The 24,689-nt window shown below is 38.6% G+C and overlaps 1 protein-coding gene across 1 annotated transcript in view; it reads left to right on the plus strand.

The window, feature by feature from the left end:
- Positions 1-24,689, plus strand: part of prr7 (proline rich 7 (synaptic)) — a 28,723-nt gene that overhangs the window by 465 nt on the left and 3,569 nt on the right. The window contains exon 2 of the mRNA XM_088012346.1: positions 7,595-9,135. Within this exon, the coding sequence (XP_087868472.1) occupies positions 8,802-9,135 (334 nt within the window). The 5' untranslated portion in view covers positions 7,595-8,801. The remainder of the gene's footprint in view (positions 1-7,594; positions 9,136-24,689) is intronic.

Consider the following 24,689-nt stretch of genomic DNA (forward strand, 5'->3'; position numbering starts at 1 on the left):
CGGTAACAGGAGGTTTATCGCCTGAGCTGCCTCATTATTAGACCGTCTCATCATCATGTTTGCTCTCAGTGTCAGGATGACAGGTGAAGAAGAGACGCTGAAAGGCGTCTCAAAGAGTTACATAATGTAAAAAACTCAACCAGGCTGACTGAAGGATGATTTTATGCCACCTTAAATATGATTTATGGGCAGGGCTGATCTGAGGTATGGAGCCTTAAGCAGAATCTGATTTGGGGCCCACTTCCTGTTCTTAACCACAGACTGTGTTTTTATTTTAATACAATTTAATTAGCTGAGCTTAAAGGCAATTATTAATAAATTGTTATTGTTTACTAAGGTGGATTTTAAACAATTAAAAAAGTATTTTAATTAATTAATTGAGTTTTTTTTTTCTTTAAACAGCATTATTACTCTCAAGAGGGTTCCTACATTTCCCCACATTAAAATTCAAACACCCTTCAAGTATTTCCAAAGTTAGTTTTTAAGCTTTTACAGCACCACACTTTGTCTTCTTTAGTTTATTTGTATTATTGTAGTTGCCAGTTTCAATTCATTTATATGTCATAATTTGTTACTGTTAATGTCTTGTGGTAGTATTCTACATAACAGGGATAAAGTAAGCTAAAATATAACAAAAATTTATGTTTTGAAAATTCTCTCTCTCACAGAGTGAGAATTTGTTTTGTCTGAGAACAAAACAAACTTTACAAAACAATCCCAATTTCAATCATTTTAATGTATAAAAACATAAGACCACCTTTTTCATTTACACATATCAATAACTCACTGAGTATAATAAATGTTCATTACATTGAACAAATCAGTTTGTGTTCAGGTAAATTATCTTCCTGCTCAAACTCAATCCTTAGATGCAATATTAATAATCACTTGACTTTCTGTAAGGAGTCTTTTCTCCTAAAAAAGTATTACAACTTTATTAGAAAACTGCAGATAGAATATCAAACACTTTCAAGGATGACTAATCATGATTAGTCTATTCTTGACATAATCGTCAACTAATTTAGTAACCGATTAATTGTTAACTAGAGCATACAGACTCTAAGAAAGGAAATTTGCCTGAAGAGCATACTCAGAACAGTAATTAGGCAAGGCTGTGCAAAAATATATACATTTAGCATCTTAGGTAAAAAGAAACAACAATAACAACAGAAAAACTACAAATAATTAAGCATAAACTAAAGGAATACCATGCTACTGTACTTTAGGCAACAAAGTGTTTATTTTGTTAAAAGGAATTAAACGGTTTATTTGCATTTTCTTAATGTAGTTGTAATATTGTATAAAAAATCTTAAAAGGTCAAATTAAATATCTGCAGATTGTGACAATTTTTTCTTATTAATCTTCAAAACAATCGATAGAATAATCGATTACTAAAATAACTGCTAGTTGCACCTCTACTTTATACAGAAATCAAACCTTGAAAACATTTTATTCCAATTCAAGCATTTTCAGGGATTCCACACACTTTATTTATAAACAAAAATATTTTAGATCTATGGTTTGTGTTAAAATTCAATCATTTATGGAACATCCCTGATGGTTTGGACTTAGTTTCCTCATACCTTGGGTCAGCTTCATACAAGTTACATCAAATTTCTGGTAGTTTAGCTTATTTATATACTAACATTAAGCTTAAGATTTCAGTTTTTAATGCGCCCAAGCAAATGTCAGAAGTAATCATCCTAAATGTTAATTCTGGAATATCATTTTAGTCTATAAACACCATTCAGGCACAACATAATGACCACTGGTCTTAAAATATTTTGCTAGAACATTCCCAACCTGTCCAAGCAGAAACTTTCCTGTATATTTTTCTAAAACATTGTCTCCTAGGAATTCCACCTAAGTCTGTAAATAAACTCAGAAAATAAAACGTAATCTAACTTTATTGTATTTGTTTAGGAGGTCCAGAAAACATTCAGGGTTTTAAAACCTTCAGGAAAATCAAAGATAAAAAAAAGAGTCCAGGAAATGACACTTAGAGAACTGCCATAAAATATTGGTATATTTCCTCACTGCCTGCATCCCTACAACTCTACATGAGGAAGATAAGGCAAAAAGAATCAGACCAACAAATCCATCAACTTGAGAACAACATGGATCTTGGAATTATAATCCCAAACTTTAAGTGAAATCTGACGACAGATCTGCCGTGACGCCCTGTGGCCTTGAGCCCTCAGGTAAGGACACAGATCCACCTTAAAACAAAGAGACTCCTGGTTTTGAATCCTGGCTGACATGTGAAGCTCTGTTTGTCGAAGGAAGACTTGTTGATGCACTGATTTCACTCGTGGTTTTCAAATTTGTATTACATCCCAAGCAATCAATGTGATGTTAAAGCTCATCCTGTCAATATCCTTCTAAAACAGATGTAGAATTGTTTTTTAACTGGTAGTTTAATGAACAACGTGAGATAAAAGAAAACATCCAGAAATAGCCATCTCTGACCAGCAGGAGGCAGTAATGCTAATATTAGCAATGCAACAAAGTAGGGACCTTTCTGAGGGATTATCTGAAGAAATTTGCCTGTCTTTTTAAACATTTGTTTTTAAAAAAGAGAGAGGGGATCAGGTCAAATAAGTTTCTCAGAAGACACAAAAATATCTCAGATGGGCTGCATCTAACGATTATTTTAGTAATGATTATTCTATTGATTATTCTAACCATTAATCTAAACGATCAATGGATAAAAACATGGTGAAATGTAGCAGATTTTTCATTTGACCACTTCAGCAAATGTTATACAATATTAGAAATACATTAAAAATGCAAATAAACAAATAATTTGTAGTACATGTAATACTCAAAATTCTACGTCTTAAAAACAAACGTTTTAAATAGCTTTAAAACGTTTTAAATGTTTTAAAGCTATTTAAGTTTGAAATTAAATGGTTTTCGACTAACTCCATAGCCAGTGGATGCAGCTGTTGATCTGCAGTCGCTATCTCTTTGTTGCCATTGTATTTTTATTTTTTTTTTCGTTTTACTAGGTGGATTTATTTCAAATTCAATGGATACAGAGACAGAAGAGGAAGGGAAAAAAGACTTAAAAGGGAAAGAAGATAAGAATAGAGGATAAAAGAAAACACCATAGAAGTCTCACAGAATATAAAAAAAGTTTAGTTTTTCAGATGTTGTCAATTGATTCTCACTGGATGTTTTGTCAAGATAATGATCCAAAACTGATGGTCACATCAAAGTTTTTCCCCACTGATTTAATATCCTCCACATAAAAAAGATGGATTATTCTAAATTGTTCGGCTATAAATGCCTATAGTTTTATGGCATTTTACTCATCTTTGCCCGAGGTGCCAATAAGTACAGAGTGCTGTAGCTTCTCTGATCTGTTGAAAGGATTTTACACACCATATAAAATGGTCCTGTCGTTGCAAGCAGATATACCAAGGAACCACCAAAAGACTCACATCACACCCTTTAACTCTTCCTGTCGCTCTGAAAAATTAAGTCTCTATCAGTTCACTTGAGATACATCAGGTAAAGGGGGGACACAAGGCTGGTATAAATAGCCTCAGCATGTAGCTTAGCTGCGGTTTTGCTGCACATATGGGTTTACGAGTGTAGGACGCTGTGGGTTATAGAGGAAATAAACAGAAGCTCTGTTCCACATCAGCACCTACAGATTGAAATACCAGCGGCGGTTAGACCTCACAGGATGAGTCACAATTTTTGTAAAGTACAAAGGGCACCGCCATGCAAGTCCCTAGGGATGCTGCAGGGATGGTCCATGACACCAACACTTCCACTCCTGCTATAAATGTATCTGTAATACAGTGGAAGATTCCAGTCCAGAGAGAAATTCACTTCCGTTAGATGAATGCGCTTCAGATTGATGAAATGTCACATTTTCAGCTTAACTTGCATTCATGATGTGGAATAATCTCAACAGAACACTATTTGTCTCTTCAGCTCCTTACAACCCCGCTGTGTCTTTTTAATTCTCCAAAAATAGTCAAACAGGTACATTTAAGAAGCTATCTTCTGAGATCAGTCAAAATGTGGTGACAAAACCAGGAACAAGTCACCACATTAGAAACTGAGAAAAAAAAAAGATAAAATCTTCCAATTTCTGAGAAAATAGTGGTTTCAATTTTTTTTTCAAAATATACACTATTTGAAGTTAAAAAAAAACAATCCATGCTTTAATTACCAGGTCCTCATGAGTTTTTTACTCTGTGCACTGTCGCACTGTGTGGTTTTACGAGTTTCTGTTGTGCGTTTGGTTTCAGAAAGACTGTCAGGCGTTTGGTTTATCTTGCCCCACAGACCTGACTCGCTGTCTCACCGTGATATCTGCCGCACTCCTCTTGAGAATAAGTAAGACAGCAGGAGTGTTAAGAAACATGGTCCATTGGACTCAGCGAGCTTTACCTTCTTCACGTCCTGGTGAGGGTCACACCAACCTCGCATGCGCTTTTCACCCCTTGCTTCCCCGCTGTCTGACTGTGATGTCATGCTCTTCCTGAGCGTTGCACCAACAGGTTAAACCTGAACCAGGTCCAGATAATTGATGTTTTTGTACCTGCCTTTTGAAAAGCTCTTCCCTTACGCTCTCAGCCACACTGCTTCCCACTTTCTCTGTTTTGATGTCGGCCGGTTAAGTCATCAACAAGCATTACCACGGTTCGCTGATAGACTGCAGATCTCTATCTTATGCCAAATTTCTACAGTTTCTATCACATACCGTATATCACATGCTTTTGTTTGGCTTTTAGGCAATAAGTTACAAGTTAGAGTAAGCACATGGCTCATTAATATCAGCAACACATTACTGAATAATGAGCTGCTGGGGAAAAAAGCTGTAGGAGACGACAGCATCCACTAAATACCTGTGAAAAAAACAAAACAATGCCAGGCCTAATTATTTGATCAGAGGCACTTATGTCTGCAGAAATACTTTTTAGATTCTAACAAAATGAGTTTGGGAACTTTTATTGTTTTAAGAACATAATTAGAATACATAGCATGCTACTGGCACACAGATCTGAGCCTTTTCTGCTGCAGCAGTAAGGAGTACAACATGACAGTGACAAGGCTGTGAGCATTGGTGCACACTGCTCTGACTAACTGCATCTAGTACCTGTAACACCTAAAATACAATTATTTACATCAGGCTTTCTTCGGGCTGAAAGAAAATATTATCAAACATGTACATGTTTATTGTTTTCTTTTGTATTTTGGCATGGTTTAATTCCACTTCAGGGCAAGGTTTACAGAAAAATATCTTGTGACAAAGGCTCACAAGATGCAAATTTGCAGAACAGATAGATCCTGATTTAAAAAAAAAAAAAAAAAATATATATATATATATATATATATATATATATATATTCATTTCTTTAAAGGTTTTGTTGGCTCTAGTGGCCTTTATTTGAAAGTAGTTTGACAGGAAAGAGGGGGAACACAAGCAGCAAGCGTCACCAGGCCGGGAATCAAGCCTGTGACCACTGCCACAAGGACTAGGCCTCCATACATGGTTTGTGCTTTGCCCCTGCACCACCACAGAACCCCATACATATACATTTCTAACTAGTTCTAAACAATATAGTTCTGGACAATACAGCAGAAAAAACATTTAGCTTATTAAGAACATGATTCGACTGATGAGCACAGTGGTGTCCAAAGTTGGTCCTCGAGGCCCGGCATCCTGCATGTTTTAGGTCTCTCCCTGGTTTAATGCACCTGGATCAAATGATGGCTCATTAAAGGCCTGAGAGGAACATTGACAAGCTGAAAAGGTTGTTAGTACCACCAGGGAGAGAACTAAAACATGCAGGATGCCTGCCCTCGAGGAGCAACCTTGAACACCAGTGGATAAGCATTTCATATTAGGTGTGTGAGATTTGAGTTTTCTGAGTGTTTATTTTTGGTTCTGTTCCTTTTAATTCTATGTGGTGTCCTGTCTCTTCCCCCTTGATTATTTCCCAGGTGTGTCTCTTTCCTTGATTACTCTCCCTGTGTATTTAAACCCACCTGTGTCCTTTGTTCCTTGTCAGGTCCTAGTCTATTGCCGTCTTATGTCGTGCGTCAGTTGCTGTTAGTTTCCCTGTGCTGCCTGAGTTGGTTGGTTGGTTGGTTTTCTTCATTAAATATCTCATCTCATCATGTCAACCTGGGCTCGTGGCATTCCTTCTCCCCATCACCAACCACACATCATGACAAGTCGATATCAATAATAATTGATAGTTTTTTTTGTTGACTGTGAAACTGTTTTATCCAGTTTCCTCTTGAGGTGGTGTTCTCATTTTCTCCTTTCACTTCGTTTTATTTTTAAGCAGTTAATAGAGACACAGTGGCAAAACTGCTACTGCACAAGTTACTCAATAGGTTGTTGCTAGAGTGACTAACCTATGTTGAATCTTTCCCAGAAACCAGACGGACCCACAAAGAGTTTGGTGTAAAAAATATCTGAAACAAATGTTAACACCACCATCTCCACAGAAAGTCATATCTGGACAGATGGAGGTCTTCGGCCTAATTACCGTCTGTCTGTTTGGGGTTGTTGACATGGAGTCCTGCAGGAACTTCTGTGCTCCAGAATTAATCCTTAAACTGAACGGCAGACTCTGTGAATCACTGTGGAGAAACAGGACCAAAATCTTAGGATTTGCTGTTGTCCATTAGATTTGGTTTTGTGCTTTTATGACTTAAACGTTTATCCATTTGTCAATATCTGCTTTTCCTTGCATGGTTGCTGGTTCCCATCTCCTGCTGGAGGCAGGGTACATGCCAAACAGATTGGCGCGTGCCCATCCATGGCAACACAGAAACACACAAGACAAGCAACACTCATTCCTATGGGTTAGTCCATTATTCAAAGAGTCTGGAACCCGTTCCAAAGCAGGAAATGGACTACAACGCAGGGCATTCTGAAATGAAAAAATAAATAAATAAAACGAAAATAAAGACAAGAGTCTAGCGCTACCGGGAGAAATGGCTCATGGTCTTTTGGCAAATGCAAAAGAGAAATCCTACAGCCACTAAAGTCTGACGCCACTCCATTTTTGTTCATATTTTTTGCGCTCAGTGTCTTCAGAGGATTTCATGTTGTTTCCTTCAGTGGTTCTTGGTTCAGGTGAAGGTAGGGGACAGGTTTTTCAAATAGTTTGGTCTGTTTGACAGTGTGAAAGCGAACCGCAGCAAATGTTGCAATTTTGATCTCCATCCCCCTTAAAGGGGCAGTATTGTGTAAAATTGACTTTTATGAGCTTTACATCATGTTATAATATTATGACCAGTTTAATACGCAACACAGAAACATGCAAGACAAGCAAAAGTTAATCAGTCACCAGCTGTGTTTTTGAACTCTGGGAGGAAGTTGAGGTACCCAGAGAGAACCAAGATCCTCTCAGGTGCTGGAGCTGTTTGTTGGAAATTTGTTTTTAACCTAAAAGTAATACCTGAACCTCATAAGTTTGAGACATAAGCTTCCAATTACCTCCTTCACTTTGGATATTTTATCTCAAAGGTCCTCTGTGGGCATGAATCTGATCCCAGCAGCTAAACGGTCTGCCTCTATTCCTCGCTATGTCAGAAATGTCTTTCTGTTTGCAGAGCGGCGGGAGAATGAAGAGTCCCGCCAAGATCTAAGGGGGAGGAATTCGGCTTCCCGACGGTGCGGGGGGGACCCCCGACTCCCTGAAGGGACCAGCTGTTGGGCTGCGTGCCGATGAAGGCATCACTTCTGTGGGTTTTGGCGCCTCTGATTGGATGTTGCCTCCGTTCAACCCTCCAAAGATCACAACCTGAAAGAAGACCATTTGTTTTTACTCTGACAGCAAAATGTTTTCAGTCGTGTGGATCCTGCGGAGCGCTGTGGGGGCTTTAAGTGGATGTTTGCTGCAGAAACGAGGAGGAAAAGACAGATTTTGTCTTTGATTCTTTAGAAATAGTCCAACTGAAACGATTAATCGTTTTAATCATGATTAACTGAGCAACTCATTTAGTAATTGATTAATCATTAACTGGAGTATACAGTACAGAAAAAGGCTATTTGCTAAAATAGCATTTTCAGTAATTAAGCCAAAACTGTACAAAATAAATACATTTACATTTAGAACAAAAACACCTTTGTAAATATGTTCTACCCAGAACTCCTCCAGTGGCTCAGTTGAGGCTTCATCTGGTTCAAATTTTGTACAGAACAAAATCTCCTGAGCTCCTTTGCTATTCAATTAATAATCAGTTAATGCAAAAGAAAAAAAAAAGTCAAATTGCACATCATCAAGCTGTTTTAGGCAATATTTATTTTCTTATTTAAGAAGGAAGTGAATTTGTTGATTTGCATCTTTTAATGCATTTCTAGTATTGCATAAAAAAGACTTAAACATCCTTAAAGATCTTAAAAATATGCCAATTTTTTATCCGATTAATCGTCCGAATAATCAATGACTAACATAATCATTAGTTGTAACCCTATAAAAGAGCAGAATGTTGAGGAGAGCAACATAAACCTCTACTGCTTTTAAGAATTTGATTAGCTGTTAACACATTTAAAAGTAAAACAGATTGTTTTTAGCTGTTATGTTAATGTTCATCACAGACATTCATCCTTATTTTTAATTTGATACTTTGACTTATATCAGTCTTCAAACATGTGACGTTTGGTGTATTTTTCAATCTGTCCCAAGCTTTATGAACTTGGATGGTCTGTTCTCCTTTTTATTGTTGTGAAGAAAAGTTTTGAAGAACATTTTTTTATCTCCTAAAAACATTTTTTATCTCCTTGGGCGGAGAAGTCACTACTCTTCTTGTCACCGCCATGGTGATGTCCCAGGGAACCTACACCTTCCTGGCCTGTTTCACTGGCTTCTGGTTGGTCTGGGCCCTCATCGTCATGCTGTGCTGCTTCTGCAGCTTTTTACAGCGCCGGCTGAAGCGGCACAGAGAGGACAGACTCAGAGAACAATGTTTGCGGGCTGTGGAGATGGAGCCGCTTTCTGCTCATCGATACCCATCGGCGCCGCCACCGCCGCAGCCTCCACAGGTGCAAAGGGAGCCGCCACCGCAGATCAGCCCTCCCCAGACGCTGGCGGCACCCGTCGCTCTGCTGGTTCCTCATCCGATGCCACAAGCCAACTGGGTCAGCATGCCAGGTAATGTTTCAAGGAGTGACATGAGTGAGAACTTAAAAGCAATGTTTTATGTCCAGAAATTTGTTTCAGCACAGCTCTCTTAGGCTAGATTCACAACGTGTTTAGTCCACATTACTTGAACTCTAGCTCATTTGTCTGGAAAGTCTGGTTTGTTTGAGGAGGTGTAAATGCCAAAAAAGTGAACTCTGGTTCGCCAAAAAGCTCGGGTCTTGGTTTGGTGGAAGTGAACTCTGGTGCAGTTTGAATGCATATGTGAATGGCAACCAAAACGGAGACCGCTACAAGTCTAGAGCTAGTGGGAGAAATGGCCTGTGTGTCTTTTACCAATGACTAGAGAAATCCTACGCCTGCGAAAATCGGAAACTACTCCGTTTTTTTTTTACACTTAGAGATAAAGAAAATTGTGTGCAGTGTCTTCTCTAGAGATTTTCATGTTGTTTCCCGCAGTACTTCTTGATGCAGTGCCCTCACAGGCGAAGAAAAGCTATTGGTTCATTTGACATAGTGCAGTGTGAAAGCAGAGCACAGCAGCTGAAAATGTAACAGTTGTTGCAATTTTGGTCCCCAACCACTTTAAGAGTAAAATCAGATCTTTTGAACTTTACATCATATCATAATTTTATTTCCTCATCAAATGTACATATAGAGTGTTGCTTTGATTCTTTCATGCATGTTTTTTTTAAATATTTATTTATGATTTTCAAGAATAAACAGACAAATTAGAAGACGAAACATCAAGGATAAAAAAAAAACTAACCAAATTCATCAAAACAAAAATCCACAAGACAGAACAATCAAAACACTGTCAGCTAACAAAGGGTCTCATAAGAGGATAAAATAAGTGCACATCAGATTGTAGAGTGTTACCAAGCATGAGGCAGAGTCCAAGCGAGTAACAGACATTTCTGAAGGCATTGAATCAAACAGCTCACCATAGAATATAGAATAACAAGAAAATATGAAAACAAGTTATAATCACAATAAAAATGACGAAACGGTAAATGAGTAAAATAAATTATTAGAAAATACAGGTCCAGATGTAAACGACGGTTATTTTAGCCTATTATTTTATATGTATCTATTGAAAGGACCCCACACATCCAGGAACTTCTGATGATTGTCAGACAAAGAGTATCGAATTTCCTCAAGATAGATACAGGACACCATGTCATTAAGCCATTTCTTAAAACAAGGCGGGGTAGAGGATTTCCATTCCCGTAGAATAACCTGCTTTGCTACTACTAAACCAAACATTAGAGGCTGTTGTAGGGACATGGGAAGAGCAAGAGAGGATTTAGAGCAACCCAAAATGATCAAATGCCTATCCGGACATAGAGGCTTGCCATAAGCGTTGCTATAAAATTCAAAAATCCTGCACCAGAAGTCCATTAGTTTAGGACAAGAGCAAAACATGTGACCCAGGGTCCCATCATCTAATTTACATTTGTCGCATTTTAGTGAGACGCAGGGGAATAGCCTATTGAGTTTAGTTTTAGAAAAGTGCAGCCGATGGATAACTTTGAATTGAATAAGTTGCAGTCTAGAGTTAATGGAACAGGTCTTGATTCTCGAAAGAGACAAATCCCATTGCTCATCCGAAATCTCACCAGGCAGATCAGAAGCCCAGGCCTCTTTTATATGCCTAGTAGATGGGGATGAACTGAAAAGATTAACAAACTGAGAAATTAGGTTTTTAGAGGTAGGGGGCTTTTTTTATAAGCTCGTAGAAACTATGCTGTGCCGGTAAGGTTTCATAGTGGGGGAGGTGCTGTTTACAAAGTTCCGAGCTTGCAAGTACCTGAAAAAATGGCTAGAAGGAAGACCGAATTTTGATTGTAGTTGTGTGAAGGAAGTAAAGTGATTATTAATGTATAAATCCTTAACAGCAACTATCCCCTTATTTAACCAGTGCTTAAAAACTACATCCATATTACCTGGCTTAAATGCTGAATTCTGACAAAACGGAGCATAGATGGACAAGCCAGGGAGATTCAATACATTCTTTAACTGCTTCAGAATCCTGAGTGCATTTCTTAGTATAAAATTATCCTTCAGCAAGTGAAAGGACAAAGAAGGATTGGAAAACAATACTGCAGCTGAGGAAGAAGAGGTAAGCTCTAATAATGCAAGGTTTTCGTTCAACGGCCATTTGGGTAGTAGTGAGTCAACCACCTCACCCCTCGGACAGAACTGAGTCCAGAAAACCCAGGATCTGGCATTACACGCCCAGTAATAGTATTGAAAAACAGGAAGGCCTAAACCCCCCTCCGCAGTAGGTTTCTGTAGGTGAGACTTTGATATTCGAGGGTGCTTACCAGCCCAGACAAAAGGGATTATAATAGAGTCTATCATCTTAAAAAAGGAAGCAGTGAGGTAAATGGGTATATTTTGAAAAAGATAGGTAAATTTCGGAAGGAGCACCAATGAATCAATCAATGAAAGAGGAAGGTGCCTCCACATGTCGGCCATGGATTTAATTTTGTTGATTAAATCCAGAAAATTATGTTTAAAAAGGAGTTTAGGGTCTCTTGTGATATTTATCCCCAGATACTCGAAATGACTAGTAGAAACTTTGAATGGCAGATTGCTAAGAAAAGCAGTGTCCAGACCATCTGAAAGAGGCATAAAAAGACTTTTATCCCAATTAATAGTAAAACCGGAAAGCTTGCCAAATTTATTTATAAGAGTAAGAAGTGGAGAAAGAGAGACTGTAACGTCCCATTGGCCACATACAGGCCAATGGGACTATCTATAGCATAGTCTGAAATGCCAGTGATCAATGGATGGTTCCTGATGGAAATAGCAAGGGGTTCCATGGCCAGTGCAAATAGCAATGGAGAAAGACAACGCCCCTGTCTGGTTCCGCGATGCAATAAAAAAGAAGCAGACCTGTCGTGATTAGTCAGAACTGAGGATCTGGGCTGAGCGTAAAGCATTTTTAGTAAAGTCATAAATTTATCGCCAAAGCCAAATTTTTGGAGAACCAAAAACAAATAGTCCCATTCAATTTGGTCGAATTCCTGCTGAGCATCTAATGAAATGACTGCGGAGGCAGGAAGGTTGGTCTGGTACATAACACTTAAGAGTCGACGAGTGTTTGAAAAGGAATACCTGTTGGGGATAAAGCCAGTCTGGTCGGGATGGATCAGATGAGCTATGTGTTTATTTAAACAAGTAGCTAGTACTTTGGCTACTATTTTTCGGTCACCATTTAGTAAGCTTAAAGGACGGTATGAGGCAACATTAGAGCAATCCCTGCCCTTCTTCAGGAGAAGACAGATATGAGCATCATACAAACTCTGGGGAAACACTCCCTCTACCACAGAAGAGTTTACCATACGCAGAAGAAGAGGGGCAACCAGATCCAAATAACATTTATAGAAATCTATTCCAAACCCATCCGCACCACAAGCCCTACCAGAAGATAAAGAACGTATCGCGGATTTAATTTCTTCAATAGTAAAACTAGAGTCCAGGTGTGCCCTGGCGTATTCATCCAGGACAGGTACATTTAAATTGTTTAGAAAGACTTTAATATCCGCGCTGGTAGCACTACTCTTGGAGGTGTATAAATCACTGTAATAATTGAAAAAGGCATCATTAATGAGTTTAGGATCAGTTAACAGTTGGCCAGAAGGAGAAGTAACTTTATGAATAGCTCTCTCTGCCAGTGTGCCTTTTATTTGTCTGGAAAGCAATCTATCAGGTTTGTCTGCCAGTTCAAAATGCTTTTGTTTAAGTTTGCGAATGCAATTACCAACTTGTTCCCCAAGCATGTGGTTATATTCAGATTTTATCTTCAGAATGGCATTAAGTATATTTTCATCATTTGAATTCTGGTACCTGTCCTCCAAAGCAGCCAATTCAGCCTGAATATCTGCAAAACGTGGTGATCTGGCCCTTTTGACCGAAGACTGATAAGAAATAATGTTGCCCCTCAGAACCACCTTAAATGACTCCCACAAAACTGAATCAGACACATCACCTTTGTCATTAAAAAGAAGGAAATCTGAGATTTTAGCTGAAATGAAGTCCTTAAATGCTTGATCAGAATTAATGGGGGGGATAAATTTCCAGTTAAACGATGGAGCATGAAGATTAAAGTGGATCTGAAGTAAGAGAGGGGCGTGATCTGAAATTAAGATCCCGTGATAGAGTGAACTGATTGTACGTGAAATTAATTTAGAATCAATTAAGAAGTGGTCGATTCTAGTAAACCTACCATGGGAGGGGGAAAAAATGAGTATTTGCGATCGGAAGGATGCTGAAGCCTCCAGATATCCACTAAGTTTAGTGACTTAATGAGATTATTTATAACAGACACTGATTTCAAAGAAGAAGCAACCTTATTGGAGGACCTATCCAACACTGGATCGAGATAACAGTTGAAGTCACCTCCTATAATCATGTCCTTATTATTAAATTGTGCAATAATGTCAAATATCTTGCAGAAAAAGTCAGGGCAGTCACAATTTGGGGCATAAATATTCAAAAGGGCAACAGAGATGGAATTAATTTCGCCAGTGACAAGCACATATCTGCCCCCCGGATCTGCAGACATGGAGTTAAAAATAAATGGAATAGACTTGCAGATAAGGATTGCAACCCCTCTAGCCTTGGAAGAGAAATTAGCCTGGTAAACCTGAGACACCCAAGAAGATCTCAACTGTCTCTGCTCAGTTGGATGAATATGAGTCTCCTGCAGAAAGACAATATCAGATGAAAGTGATTTTAGATGTGAAAACACCTTCGCTCTTTTAAGTGCCTTCCCAAGGCCTCTACAGTTCCAGGAAACAAAACTAATAGGACTTAAAAGTACTATTATCCTGCATTTATCACAACGTAAAAAAAAGCAGCTGACAGAATAAACAAAACAAAACACAGAAAATTTAACAGCAACAACGCAGAAACGAAAACCCCAAAACTCACCCTTGCCGCAACATGAACTAAGCGGCATATCCCAAAATCTAGAGTGGAGGCTGCCGGGTAACAGAGCAAAAAAAAAAAAAAATCCCAAGTAGGTAATCTAAACCCAATACGCCGTGTTTACCTCCAGAAACTGTATAAATGATAATGTACACAAAAGCTTAATCGAACTAGCAGACTAACTTTAGCGTATAATGATTAACAAAGTTAACTGGCAAACCGCTCTGCATCAGTCGGTGAAGTGAGGTATTTTCAAGCTAGCCGGCTTTGACTCCAGCCGGCCCAGCACATGATATACAAGTGCGCGGTGGCTCAAGACATTATGGTACACCCATTTACGTGCTGCTTTCACAATAAAAGCGCACATCCGGTCCATGTTTAAGCTACTCAAATCCAGCCGCAGCATTTGCAAACAGAAAATAATATATGCTGAGAAACTAATACAAAATAAAAACTAATCTCTCTCTCTCTTTATATATATATATATATATATATATATATATATATATATATATATATAGTCATTTTTATCTTTTTCCCCTAAGTTGCCGTGCACATTGCTGAGAAACTCTCTGTTTCCAAAGACTGCTACCACTTCTGGATGACAGAGGGACACCTCTAGAACAGAACCAGAAAGTGGCAACCAGATCTGATGTGTAATTTCAAAATAAAAGCCTATCAAAAAAGTCATTTGTTATGTTTTTCCCACTAATTTGCCGTGCACATTGCTGAAAAACTTTCTGTTTCCAGTGACTTCTCTCACTTCTGGATGACAGAGGGACACCTCTAGAAGACAACCAGAAAATATCAAACACATATGATCTATAATTTCAAAATTAAATCCGTTTAAAATAATACGTTTTTACTTTTATATACAAAAATAAGTAGAAAATGTAAAGAGCTGCCTCACTCAATCATCTTATTTATATACAGATTTTTCTATAATCTCCTATACATGTACTACTTGTATACAAACCAGATTTCAAAACAGTTGTGACACTAAACAATTTGTGAATAAAAACTGAATGCAATGATGTGGAGGTGGCAACATATAATAGTAATATAAATAATATAATTTTACAGGAAGTATATGTTGAGTCAAAATTTCACAATGTCTATAAATCCCAAAAAAGTTGGAACACGGCCATTTTTACCACTCTGTGACATCTCCCTTCTTCTTACAACACTCAGACGTCTGGGGACAGAGGAGACCAGTTTCTCAAGTTTAGAAATAGGAATGCTCTCCATTCATGTCTAATACAGGCCTCTAACTGTTCAATCGTCTTGGGCCTTCTTTGTTGCATCTTCCTCTTTATGATGCACCAAATGTTCTCTATAGGTGAAAGATCTGGACTGCAGGCTGGACATTTCAGTACCCAGATCCTTCTCCTACCATGATGTTATGATTGCTGCAGAATGTGGTCTGGCATTATGTTGTTGAAAAATGCAGGGTCTTCCCTGAAAGAGATGAAGTCTAGATGGGAGCATATGTTGTTCTAGAACCTGAACATAGTTCTCTGCATTAACGGTGCCTTTCCAGACATGCAAGCTGCCCAGGCCACAAGCACTCATGCAACCCCATACCATCAATGATGCAGCTTCTGAACGGAGCGTTGATAACAACTTGGGTTATCCTTGTCCTCTCTGGTCCGGATGACATGGCGTCCCAGTGTTCCATAAAGAACTTCAAATTGTGACTCATCTGACCACAGAACAGTCATCCATTTTGCCTCACTCCATTTTAAATGACTCCTGGCACAGTGCAAACGGCTGAGCTTCTGGAGCTGCTTAGAAATGGCTTCCTCTTTGCACTGTAGAGTTTCAGCTGGCAGCGGCGGATGGCACGGTGGATTGTATTCACTGGCGATGCTTTCTGGAAGTATTCCTGAGCCCATACAGTTGTTTCCTTGACAGTGGCATTCCTGTTTGAGGTGCAGTGACGTCTCCTCTGTCCCCAACGTCCGAGTGTTTTAAGAAGAAGGGGAGATGCCACAGAGTGGTAAAAATGGCCGTGTCCCAACTTTTTTGGGATTTATAGACATTGTGAAATTTTGACTCAACATATATCTCCTGTAAAATGTTACATTTACTCAGATTAAACTTTTGATCTGCCATCTATGTTCTATTGCGAAAAAAATATTATATGTTGCTACCTCCACATAATTGCATTCAGTTTTTATTCACAAATTGTTTAGTGTCACACCTGTTTTGAAATCTGGTTTGTATATAAGTAGTACATGTATAGGAGATTATAGAAAAATCTGTATATAAATAAGATGATTGAGTGAGGCAGCTCTTTACATTTTCTACTTATTTTTGTATATAAAAGTAAAAACGTATTATTTTAAAAGGATTTAATTTTGAAATTATAGATCATATGTGTTTGATATTTTCTGGTTGTCGTCTAGAGGTGTCCCTCTGTCATCCAGAAGTGAGAGAAGTCACTGGAAACAGAAAGTTTTTCAGCAATGTGCACGGCAACTTAGGGGGAAAAGATAAAAAAATGACTTTTATGATAGGCTTTTATTTTGAAATTACACATCAGATCTGGTTGCCACTTTCTGGTTCTGTTCTAGAGGTGTCCCTTTGTCATCCAGAAGTGGTAGCAGTCTTTGGAAACAGAGTTTCTCAGCAATGTGCACGGCAACTTAGGGGAAAAAGATAAAAATGACTGTTTTGATAGGCTTTTATTTTGAAATTATACATCAGATCTAGTCGCCACTTTCTGATATATATATATATATATATATATATATATATATATATATTATTAGTTTCTCAGCATATATTATTTTCTGTTTGCAAATGCTGCGGCTGGATTTGAGTAGCTCAAACATGGACCGGATGTGCGCTTTTATTGTGAAAACAGCACGTAAATGGGTGTACCATAATGTCTTGAGCGACCGCGCACTTGTATATTGTGTGCTGGGCCGGCTGGAGTCAGAGCCGGCTAGCTTTACCGCGGTAGGATTTCACAGTGTCACTTAAAGACACTTGCAGCTTGGCAGGAAAACGCAGGGAGCACCTGTCTCCGGCCTCCACCAGCCTCTTCCTCACGGTGTTAAAAGCCTGGCGCTGCGCTGAAACCTCTACTGTGTAGTCTGGGAATATGAAAACTTTCTGGCCGTGGTACATCAGCGGGGCTTGCTGTCGACTCAACCGCAGAATATTCATCACGTCGCGGTCATTGTGGACCCTGGCGATGATAATCCGAGGACGTTCATTAGGAAGTGGCTTTGGTCTCAGAGCACCAGGCACGTGCAGAGGGGGGAGCTGGGGGTGCTTGAGCACCTGCCCTTTTTGCTCCTTGCCCCAAAGTGCCCTTTTGGTCAATTTTTTTTTCTTTTTTTGCATTATTATTTTCAAAGCCCTCTTCTGACACATAATAACATGTACTAAAATTATTTTATTTTATTTTTTTTGTACAACATAATAAGCCTTCCGGTCACCTTGTTACCTTTGACCTTTTGCCCGTGACGCATGACGCAGTTGCCTCTCGCGCAGTGACATAAGGCGGCTAACTGGAGCTCAGCATAGCGAACGTTCCAGACTACAGATCAGTTTTTGGTGAATTATATATATTAAAAAAACCGTTTTTGGTAAATAAAGTGGAGTAGACTTGCTACTTGTCAGATGACGGAAAACGTTGAAGTATCGTTTCTGCTTCAGCACGGAGTCGCGGTTTAAGCAGAGAGGTAATGAAATACAACAGACACTGACAGGCCTCTGTGTCTGGCTTACTCTGAAGAACTACTGAGGGAGGAGACAGCCAGGTGAGGAAAAACTGGTCTTATCTATCGATTCAGTATTTTTATCATACAGACTGTTGTTGTGCTATTAGCTAGCTGCTAGCTACGACTTTGCTAGCAAAGCTATATAACTGAAAAGCTTCTTCCCTGTGTACGAGGCACATCGCCCGTCCAAAACGTATCATCTCCATAATGAATATATGTCCGATCTTCTAATTTCCTTTGCTGCATAATGTACATTGCATTTATTCTGGCGTTAGATAAACATAGCACTTAAATATTCAACAAGGATATTCATTTAGAATTAAAAATAACTCACCCTGAATTACCATGATAGATATAATGTATGTCATTAATGAAGGGGAAAAAACTCAACCCAGACTTTAAGTTTAGGGTTCGCAGACTATGTAGTTAAATTTTTTCCCCAATTATTCAATGGGAAAAAATAAACTAACCTCAGTTAAGTAAAATAAAATTGTAATCAAAACTTTTGGAATTGTAATGATTTCTTTTTTAAAAAACAAATTATTTTGTTTAAAAAAACTTTTTTAAAATTAAATAACTAATTTTTGTCTTGTGAACTTAAAAAGTTATTTTCCAAACATAAACTTTTATTTGCACACATCAGAAATCTTTTGTTGTGATTTTGGCTCCTGCCCATGACCTCTTGTGAGGATCACAAGCAAAACTTTGAGTCAAACAAAAACTTAGAATATCAAGAAAAGATTTCTGACATGCACAAATAAGTTTGTTTTGCAAAAGAAATTCACTTCATGACACAAATGTGTGATTTAAATGTTTAAAAAAGTTTTAAGCAAAACTCAGTAGGCTTTTCCCATAGTGACATGCATTAACAATTCAATTTTTGCTTTTGTTTTTTTCTTTTTTTCTGCAGTTCCACCTTAAAGTTTGATGCAGCTCTGCTTTCCTGAATGGACCATCTTCATCTCCACTGCAGCAAACAGGCAGCTCTTTTTTATATAGATTACAGTACACTAAAAGGTTGCATTGTGCCCTTGTTTATATTTTTAATAGTGTAATTCTGTAAAGACAAAATATGTAAATCGGAGCTAAACCACCAGCTCTGATTTACATATCTTGCTGAATTGCGGGTTTGAATATTGCAATACTTTCCTATAACAAAATAGACCTGCAGAAAGAAATTACTAATAAAATATCTTATATATGCATAGTTGTATGCTCTGTATAGAGATTTACCTTAGCTTTGATTGTATATTTCACAATTTTGTAATTTATCATTGTTTATTAAACTCTGAAAGCTGAGAGGCTTTGTTAATATTCTGTCCTAGAATGTGGGGAGATGTGCCCTTTTTTCTTTTTTGAGCACCTGCCCTTCTAGGGGTCTCTGCACGGCCCTGCAGAGCACGATGCGCCCTATCAATTTTTACGGGCTTGGGAAAGTTGTCCTGTCCCAGCAGCTCAGAGATAAATTTTGAGACAAATTCTGCAGGGCGAACCCCTCTACACCTTCCTTGAGGCCAACAATCCGAATATTTTGTCTGCGCGAGCGTCCCTCCAAGTTGTCCACCTTTTTTTTAAGAAGGCTGTTAGCCGCCGCTAGCTCGCTACATGATGACTCCAGGGCCGAAACACGGGCATCGGTAGAGGTTAGAGCCGAGTCCATGTCATCCAAAAGGTGCCGGATCTCACTGTGCTCTGTCTGCAGGGTTGTTAAGCGAGCTTCAATGGAGTCCAGACGTCCTTGCAGTGATTTCTTGAGAGTATCCACGAGTGTGTAGACTTGAGAGAGATCATCCTTGTGGCTATTGACGGCGGCTAGTATAGTCTCGTTGCTAACAGCGGAGCCCGCCTGAGCAGTCGACTTCTGGGCTTCGTCTTTCCTAGGCATAATGTGAAATGCCAAAACTAATATAAACTGAAGAAACGGGTGCCAGCTACTCACTCGGTGAAAAAAATTAGTATCTTTGGTGCAGCAAATAAATTTTAAATGAAGGCAGTGACACGGAGCTCTGCAAAACACGTCCACTCCATTACTGCACACTAGCGGCCTCCCCCAGGCTCCCTTTCATGCATGTTTGAGAAATTCTGTGTGGCGACTTACAACCAGTCAGAGGGGCCTTAATGCTTGTGGCGCCTACTTAGCCAAAGCTCCACTTTGGAGCTGCAGTCCTCCGCCATCTTCTGCCTTACAGATCATCCCTCTCCTCAACTCTCCCAATCAGCTCCTCTAGATTAGTGGCAGGAATTAGAAAACAGCTGGTGGAACGGCACATCTGCTGAGCTCATCATAGAAACTAATTCTCAGTAAAACACTGGTAAAAAAAATTGTTAAAGGGTTAATAGCGGAATGTTGTCCTGAAAGCGAGGCGTCAGAAAGACCAGGAGCTTCTTAAAGAGACAGAGGCCCCATTTAAGTCAATAAATTACAAATTTATTTTAAGTTATGTTTGATCTATAAAGCATTTTTATATCAACTGTTTACTTGATCATGCTGTAAAATGGCCCTATGTCCCTGGAATATACATAATAGTGCCCCTTTAAAGGAGGGGCACTATTAATGCAAATGGAGGCTATGTTTCTAAATTTTTTTGTGGAAATGTTTTAAAACCATCACATTGAAAGTTGTGTTTGTAATGAGACAAAATGTCCTAAAGTTGAGCGGTTTGAAAACTTTTGCTAGGTGTATTTATCTGAGGACAAGATCAGAATTTCACCCACAAACCTTACATGTCCAGTTTACCGTCACTTCATGTTAGCCTCTTTAAGATTAAACTTTAAACATGTAATAAAGCTGCATCACGCACAATCAGATTCTGGTTTCTGTGAGCGTTTCAGGTCCCCCCCCCGTAGGGCGTCATAATGGCAGCTGCAACCGAGGCGTGTGCGTCAGCTGTGAATGCTAACTGGTGACAGAGTGAGCGACAACATGGTCAGAACCCCAATTTGATGCAGGAAGTAGAGTCAGCTGAGCAGATTTGCATCGATGCCACCACTGAAACCTCTCAAGCATTTTATTACTTTCTCAATGAAAACCTGCTTGGCTGCTGAAATTTGAACCAGTTGACAACAAATGTCATTTTAAGGTACTCAATCAGTGCAATTCATAAGAATATTTTTCCCTCCTTCACATACCAAAATCATGAGCAGAAAATTAAAATCCTCAGACGTTCCTTTTCCCTGCCAGCCTAAAGCAGAAATGTGCAGCTTTTTAATTTAAATTTATTCATGAGATTTAGGCGCTGCTTTACCTTCCCCTTCCTCACAAAGGTACAAACTCTGTTTCTCAGAAGGAATTCAGGCTTAAAAAACACAATCCCAAGCAGTCTGGCGTGCAAAGAATCCAGAAAACAAAAATGCAGAGATGTAGCAAAATAATTGAACAGCTGGTGTGTAGCATAAAATATGAAGCAACTTGTACATTTATCATTAATCATTCAGCATTCTTCACGACCAGACAAAATATATGTTAAATATTGATGAATTCATGGTTATCTACAGAGTAAAACAGAAATAAACAGACTGATAAAGGAAGACTTTCTAATCCTTTCAGAACTCTGGATGATACTAACAAAACAAGAAGAGAAAAAGGATATGAGACACTTAAAGAAACTCCTGTCAGAGGCGTGTAATGAGCAGAGAATCACAAAGAGGATAAAACAAAAGCCTGGAGTCTTGCTCACAAGGCAGACTGATGAAGAGCTCCAGTAACCAGGCAGCAGCAGGGAGAAAGCTGCACAATTCAGTCGTAGATAACTCGAATGAAAGAGAGCTGTGGAGATGCTCTGATCTCAAATGTTTAAGGGGGAAGAGGGAAATCTGCACCTCGGAGGAAATTAGGCTTCTTGTTCCTCTGTAAATCATTTCAGCACTGGTATTCGAGGCTCCAGTGAGCTGGTTTAAATCAGCAAAGAAATATATTAATGCCCTCACAACTTAATATCTAACACTTCATAGTTAATCGGCCAGCAGGGGAAGGAAGAAGAGAAGGAAGTTGCGATTTTCCTCACAGAGATTAAGACAACAGGTTATTGGACTGTAAAGTCCTTAAAAAAGCAAAGGGAATGGAAATGAGGAAAAAACATTAAGAAAAAAAGAAAAAGATGAAAAAATCTAAATTTAAAAGGGTGCAGCTGCTGCCTGAAAACAGTGAGCAAACCAACTTCCTTCTGCCTTGTTGTGGAAGTTGATTCATGATGGAAGAATATAAGAAAGAAGAAGCTTCTTAGTAATGGAAGAGTGTGGCTAAAACATTGGTTGCTATGGTAATTTCAGCCTTTTCAAATCAAATTAGAAAAACACCTATTAATCCCAAAGGGGATTTAAGTGCAACTCAAACTGTCCAAGGTTCTTCTTCATAGATGCTCATGGTTGTGGGCAGGAAGGCTCTCCTGTAGCAGTCTGTATTACAGCGGATCTGAAAAAGCCTCTAACTGAATAACCGTTGTAAATGACACTAGAATGGTCAGGGTCGTTTGTAATTTTCTTGATTTTATAACGAATCCTTTGTGTCCACTGAGTATTTCTGCAGATGAAAGCAATCTGTTTTACTTGAAGTCTGAGGAGTACAGAGTGAAAAGAAATGAGGCAAGAACAGCACCCTGTGGGGCTCCTGACCACCTGGTTAACCCCCAATGCTTTGGTCTGTTGATCCGGGTTGATCCAACATAAATCAGGATGAATTATGTTAAATGTTCTGGAGAAATCAAAGGGCTTGATCCTCAGTGCTGGCTGCTTTGTCCAGATGACAGTGGGTTTGTTGAATTGGTATATGATGTCATCTTCAATGCCATTATCAATTAATTGTTTACTGTAGTATACACTCACCAAGGTCATTTGATGAAAGAACAGTAAGAGCAGTAATTCAACCAAAACTGTTAAAAAATATATTGATACATGTGATTTTATGGTAAATATATAAATAATCTGTAAATATGTTCTAAAAAAGAACTCAAGTGGCAGTTTTAGCTTCACTAGGCTCAAAATATATTTAAAAAATCTATTAAGCACCTTTTGTTATCCAATTCTTAGTTTGCTAATCCCAAAAATAATCAGCAGGTCAGCCCACCTGTTAAATCAAGTAGAGCTGAGCTTTTCACATAATGGAATTATATTTTTATCCGGAGATGCATCTTTTGCTACAAATGATTAAGTATACACTACAGGAATGCTACATTATAGGATTTCAGGCAATAAAATATTTTCTTATGTGAAAAACAATTATTTAATGTATTTCTTACAGTGTATAAAAAAGGCTTAATTGGCTAAATGAAAAATCTGCAGAATGTGCTAATTTTTTTGTCTGTTTAATTAATTAGCCATGAGAATAATCAATTACTAAAACAATCATTAGTTGCAGCTCTACTTCACAGAGCCACAAACAATAAGGCGAAGTTGAGTTATTAACAGTAGCTCCTAGAGATTTCCATCATCTGTCCATCAGAGTAAATCTGTGATTGTTCCTGTGGACACAAACGTCCACCTTGACGTCGGTGCTGCTGATGTCTTCATGCTAATGTTTATTTCAAGCCTCCGTGGCAGCTGCTCGTATTGTTCGCCACGGCACGTTCGACATGAGAAACAATGAGGCTGGGTTCCTGTAGGTGTCTGTCAGCCCTGACGGGGGAGGTGATGGACTGCAGCCAGGTACACAAACACACACAAAACACATTTGCATCCATAAATACACTCAGCTCCATGGCAACTGTTCCGCAAACAGCTGTTAGTTTCCAACAGTAATGCCTGGGTGTACAGGTCCTGAGAGAAATCATGTGAATTGAAGTTGCTGCAATTTATCCTCGTGTTTGATTTCCAAAAATTTCACAAAAATTAGACTCATTCAAAAGAATATCTCCCTTTAAAATATTGTCTTTGTTCCATATGTTGTTTTCTGATTGCAGATAAAGTTGAAAATTCAGACTGACGTGGCCTATTGAGACTAAATTGTTGATTGCCTCAAAACCCCACTCGGCTTATTTAGACTAGCCAGCAGCAATTAGCAAACACATGCTAACTGTGTTAGCTAATTAGTATGTGTTTATAGCTACTTCTTTCATGAGAAGTAGCTCTTTATAGGAGAGCCCAAATTCAAGGTGTTAAATTATTAACTCAACTCAAATTTCTTTTAAGTCAAAATTAACATAGACATCATTTTTATAAGCTAACAGTTACTTTATTGTGCTGTAAAATGGCACCATGTGCCTGGAGAAATATGTAATACCGCCCCTTTAAATGGGTTTGTTGAAGTCAACCATTATAACATCCAGATGGATGATGAGTTGCAGCATAATTTTAGTCTCCAATCTTAACTGACATATGGCTAATTAAAATAAAGGAAAAATAATATTGCATGGGTTTCAGACCTTCATTTAAATTTTAGGCAGTGTTAGTGCACAGTTGAAGCCGCCTTTGCAAATGACATCATTGAAGCTTCAACCACAGCTCAGGCACAATAATCAATCTTCTTCTATGTCCGTCTCAGTCCACACAATAAGATCCTGCAGAAAGCCCTTGAGCTGAGCTGAAAAGAATAGCACATAAGAAAGGACCAGGACTCTACAGTTAGAAACATTGTGAGAAGTGAACTAGCCAAGGATTCCTCTCTTATGCTCTCACCATGTGAAATGATCCAGGACCAGACTAAGTGCTGTCCTACTGGGCCTGTACAAAGACTTACCAGCAGGTGTGCCGATGAGTGTGGCACAGCAGAATTTGTTAAACACCTGACAGTTTATAAATTCCATGTTGTACATCGTCACTCCTTGCCAGGATTTACATGTGGAAGCAGGAAGAAAAGATCCAACTTGGCTCAAGCAAACAAAAATAAATTAAGACCAGTTTACAACGAGTCATGTCCCAATGGCATGGACAGTATAAAAAAATCTGTGAAAACAATGACAC

The sequence above is a fragment of the Poecilia mexicana genome, unplaced genomic scaffold (assembly GCF_051168715.1).
Source record: "Poecilia mexicana isolate PSO_F unplaced genomic scaffold, ASM5116871v1 scaffold_14, whole genome shotgun sequence".
Lineage (NCBI taxonomy): Eukaryota > Metazoa > Chordata > Actinopteri > Cyprinodontiformes > Poeciliidae > Poecilia > Poecilia mexicana.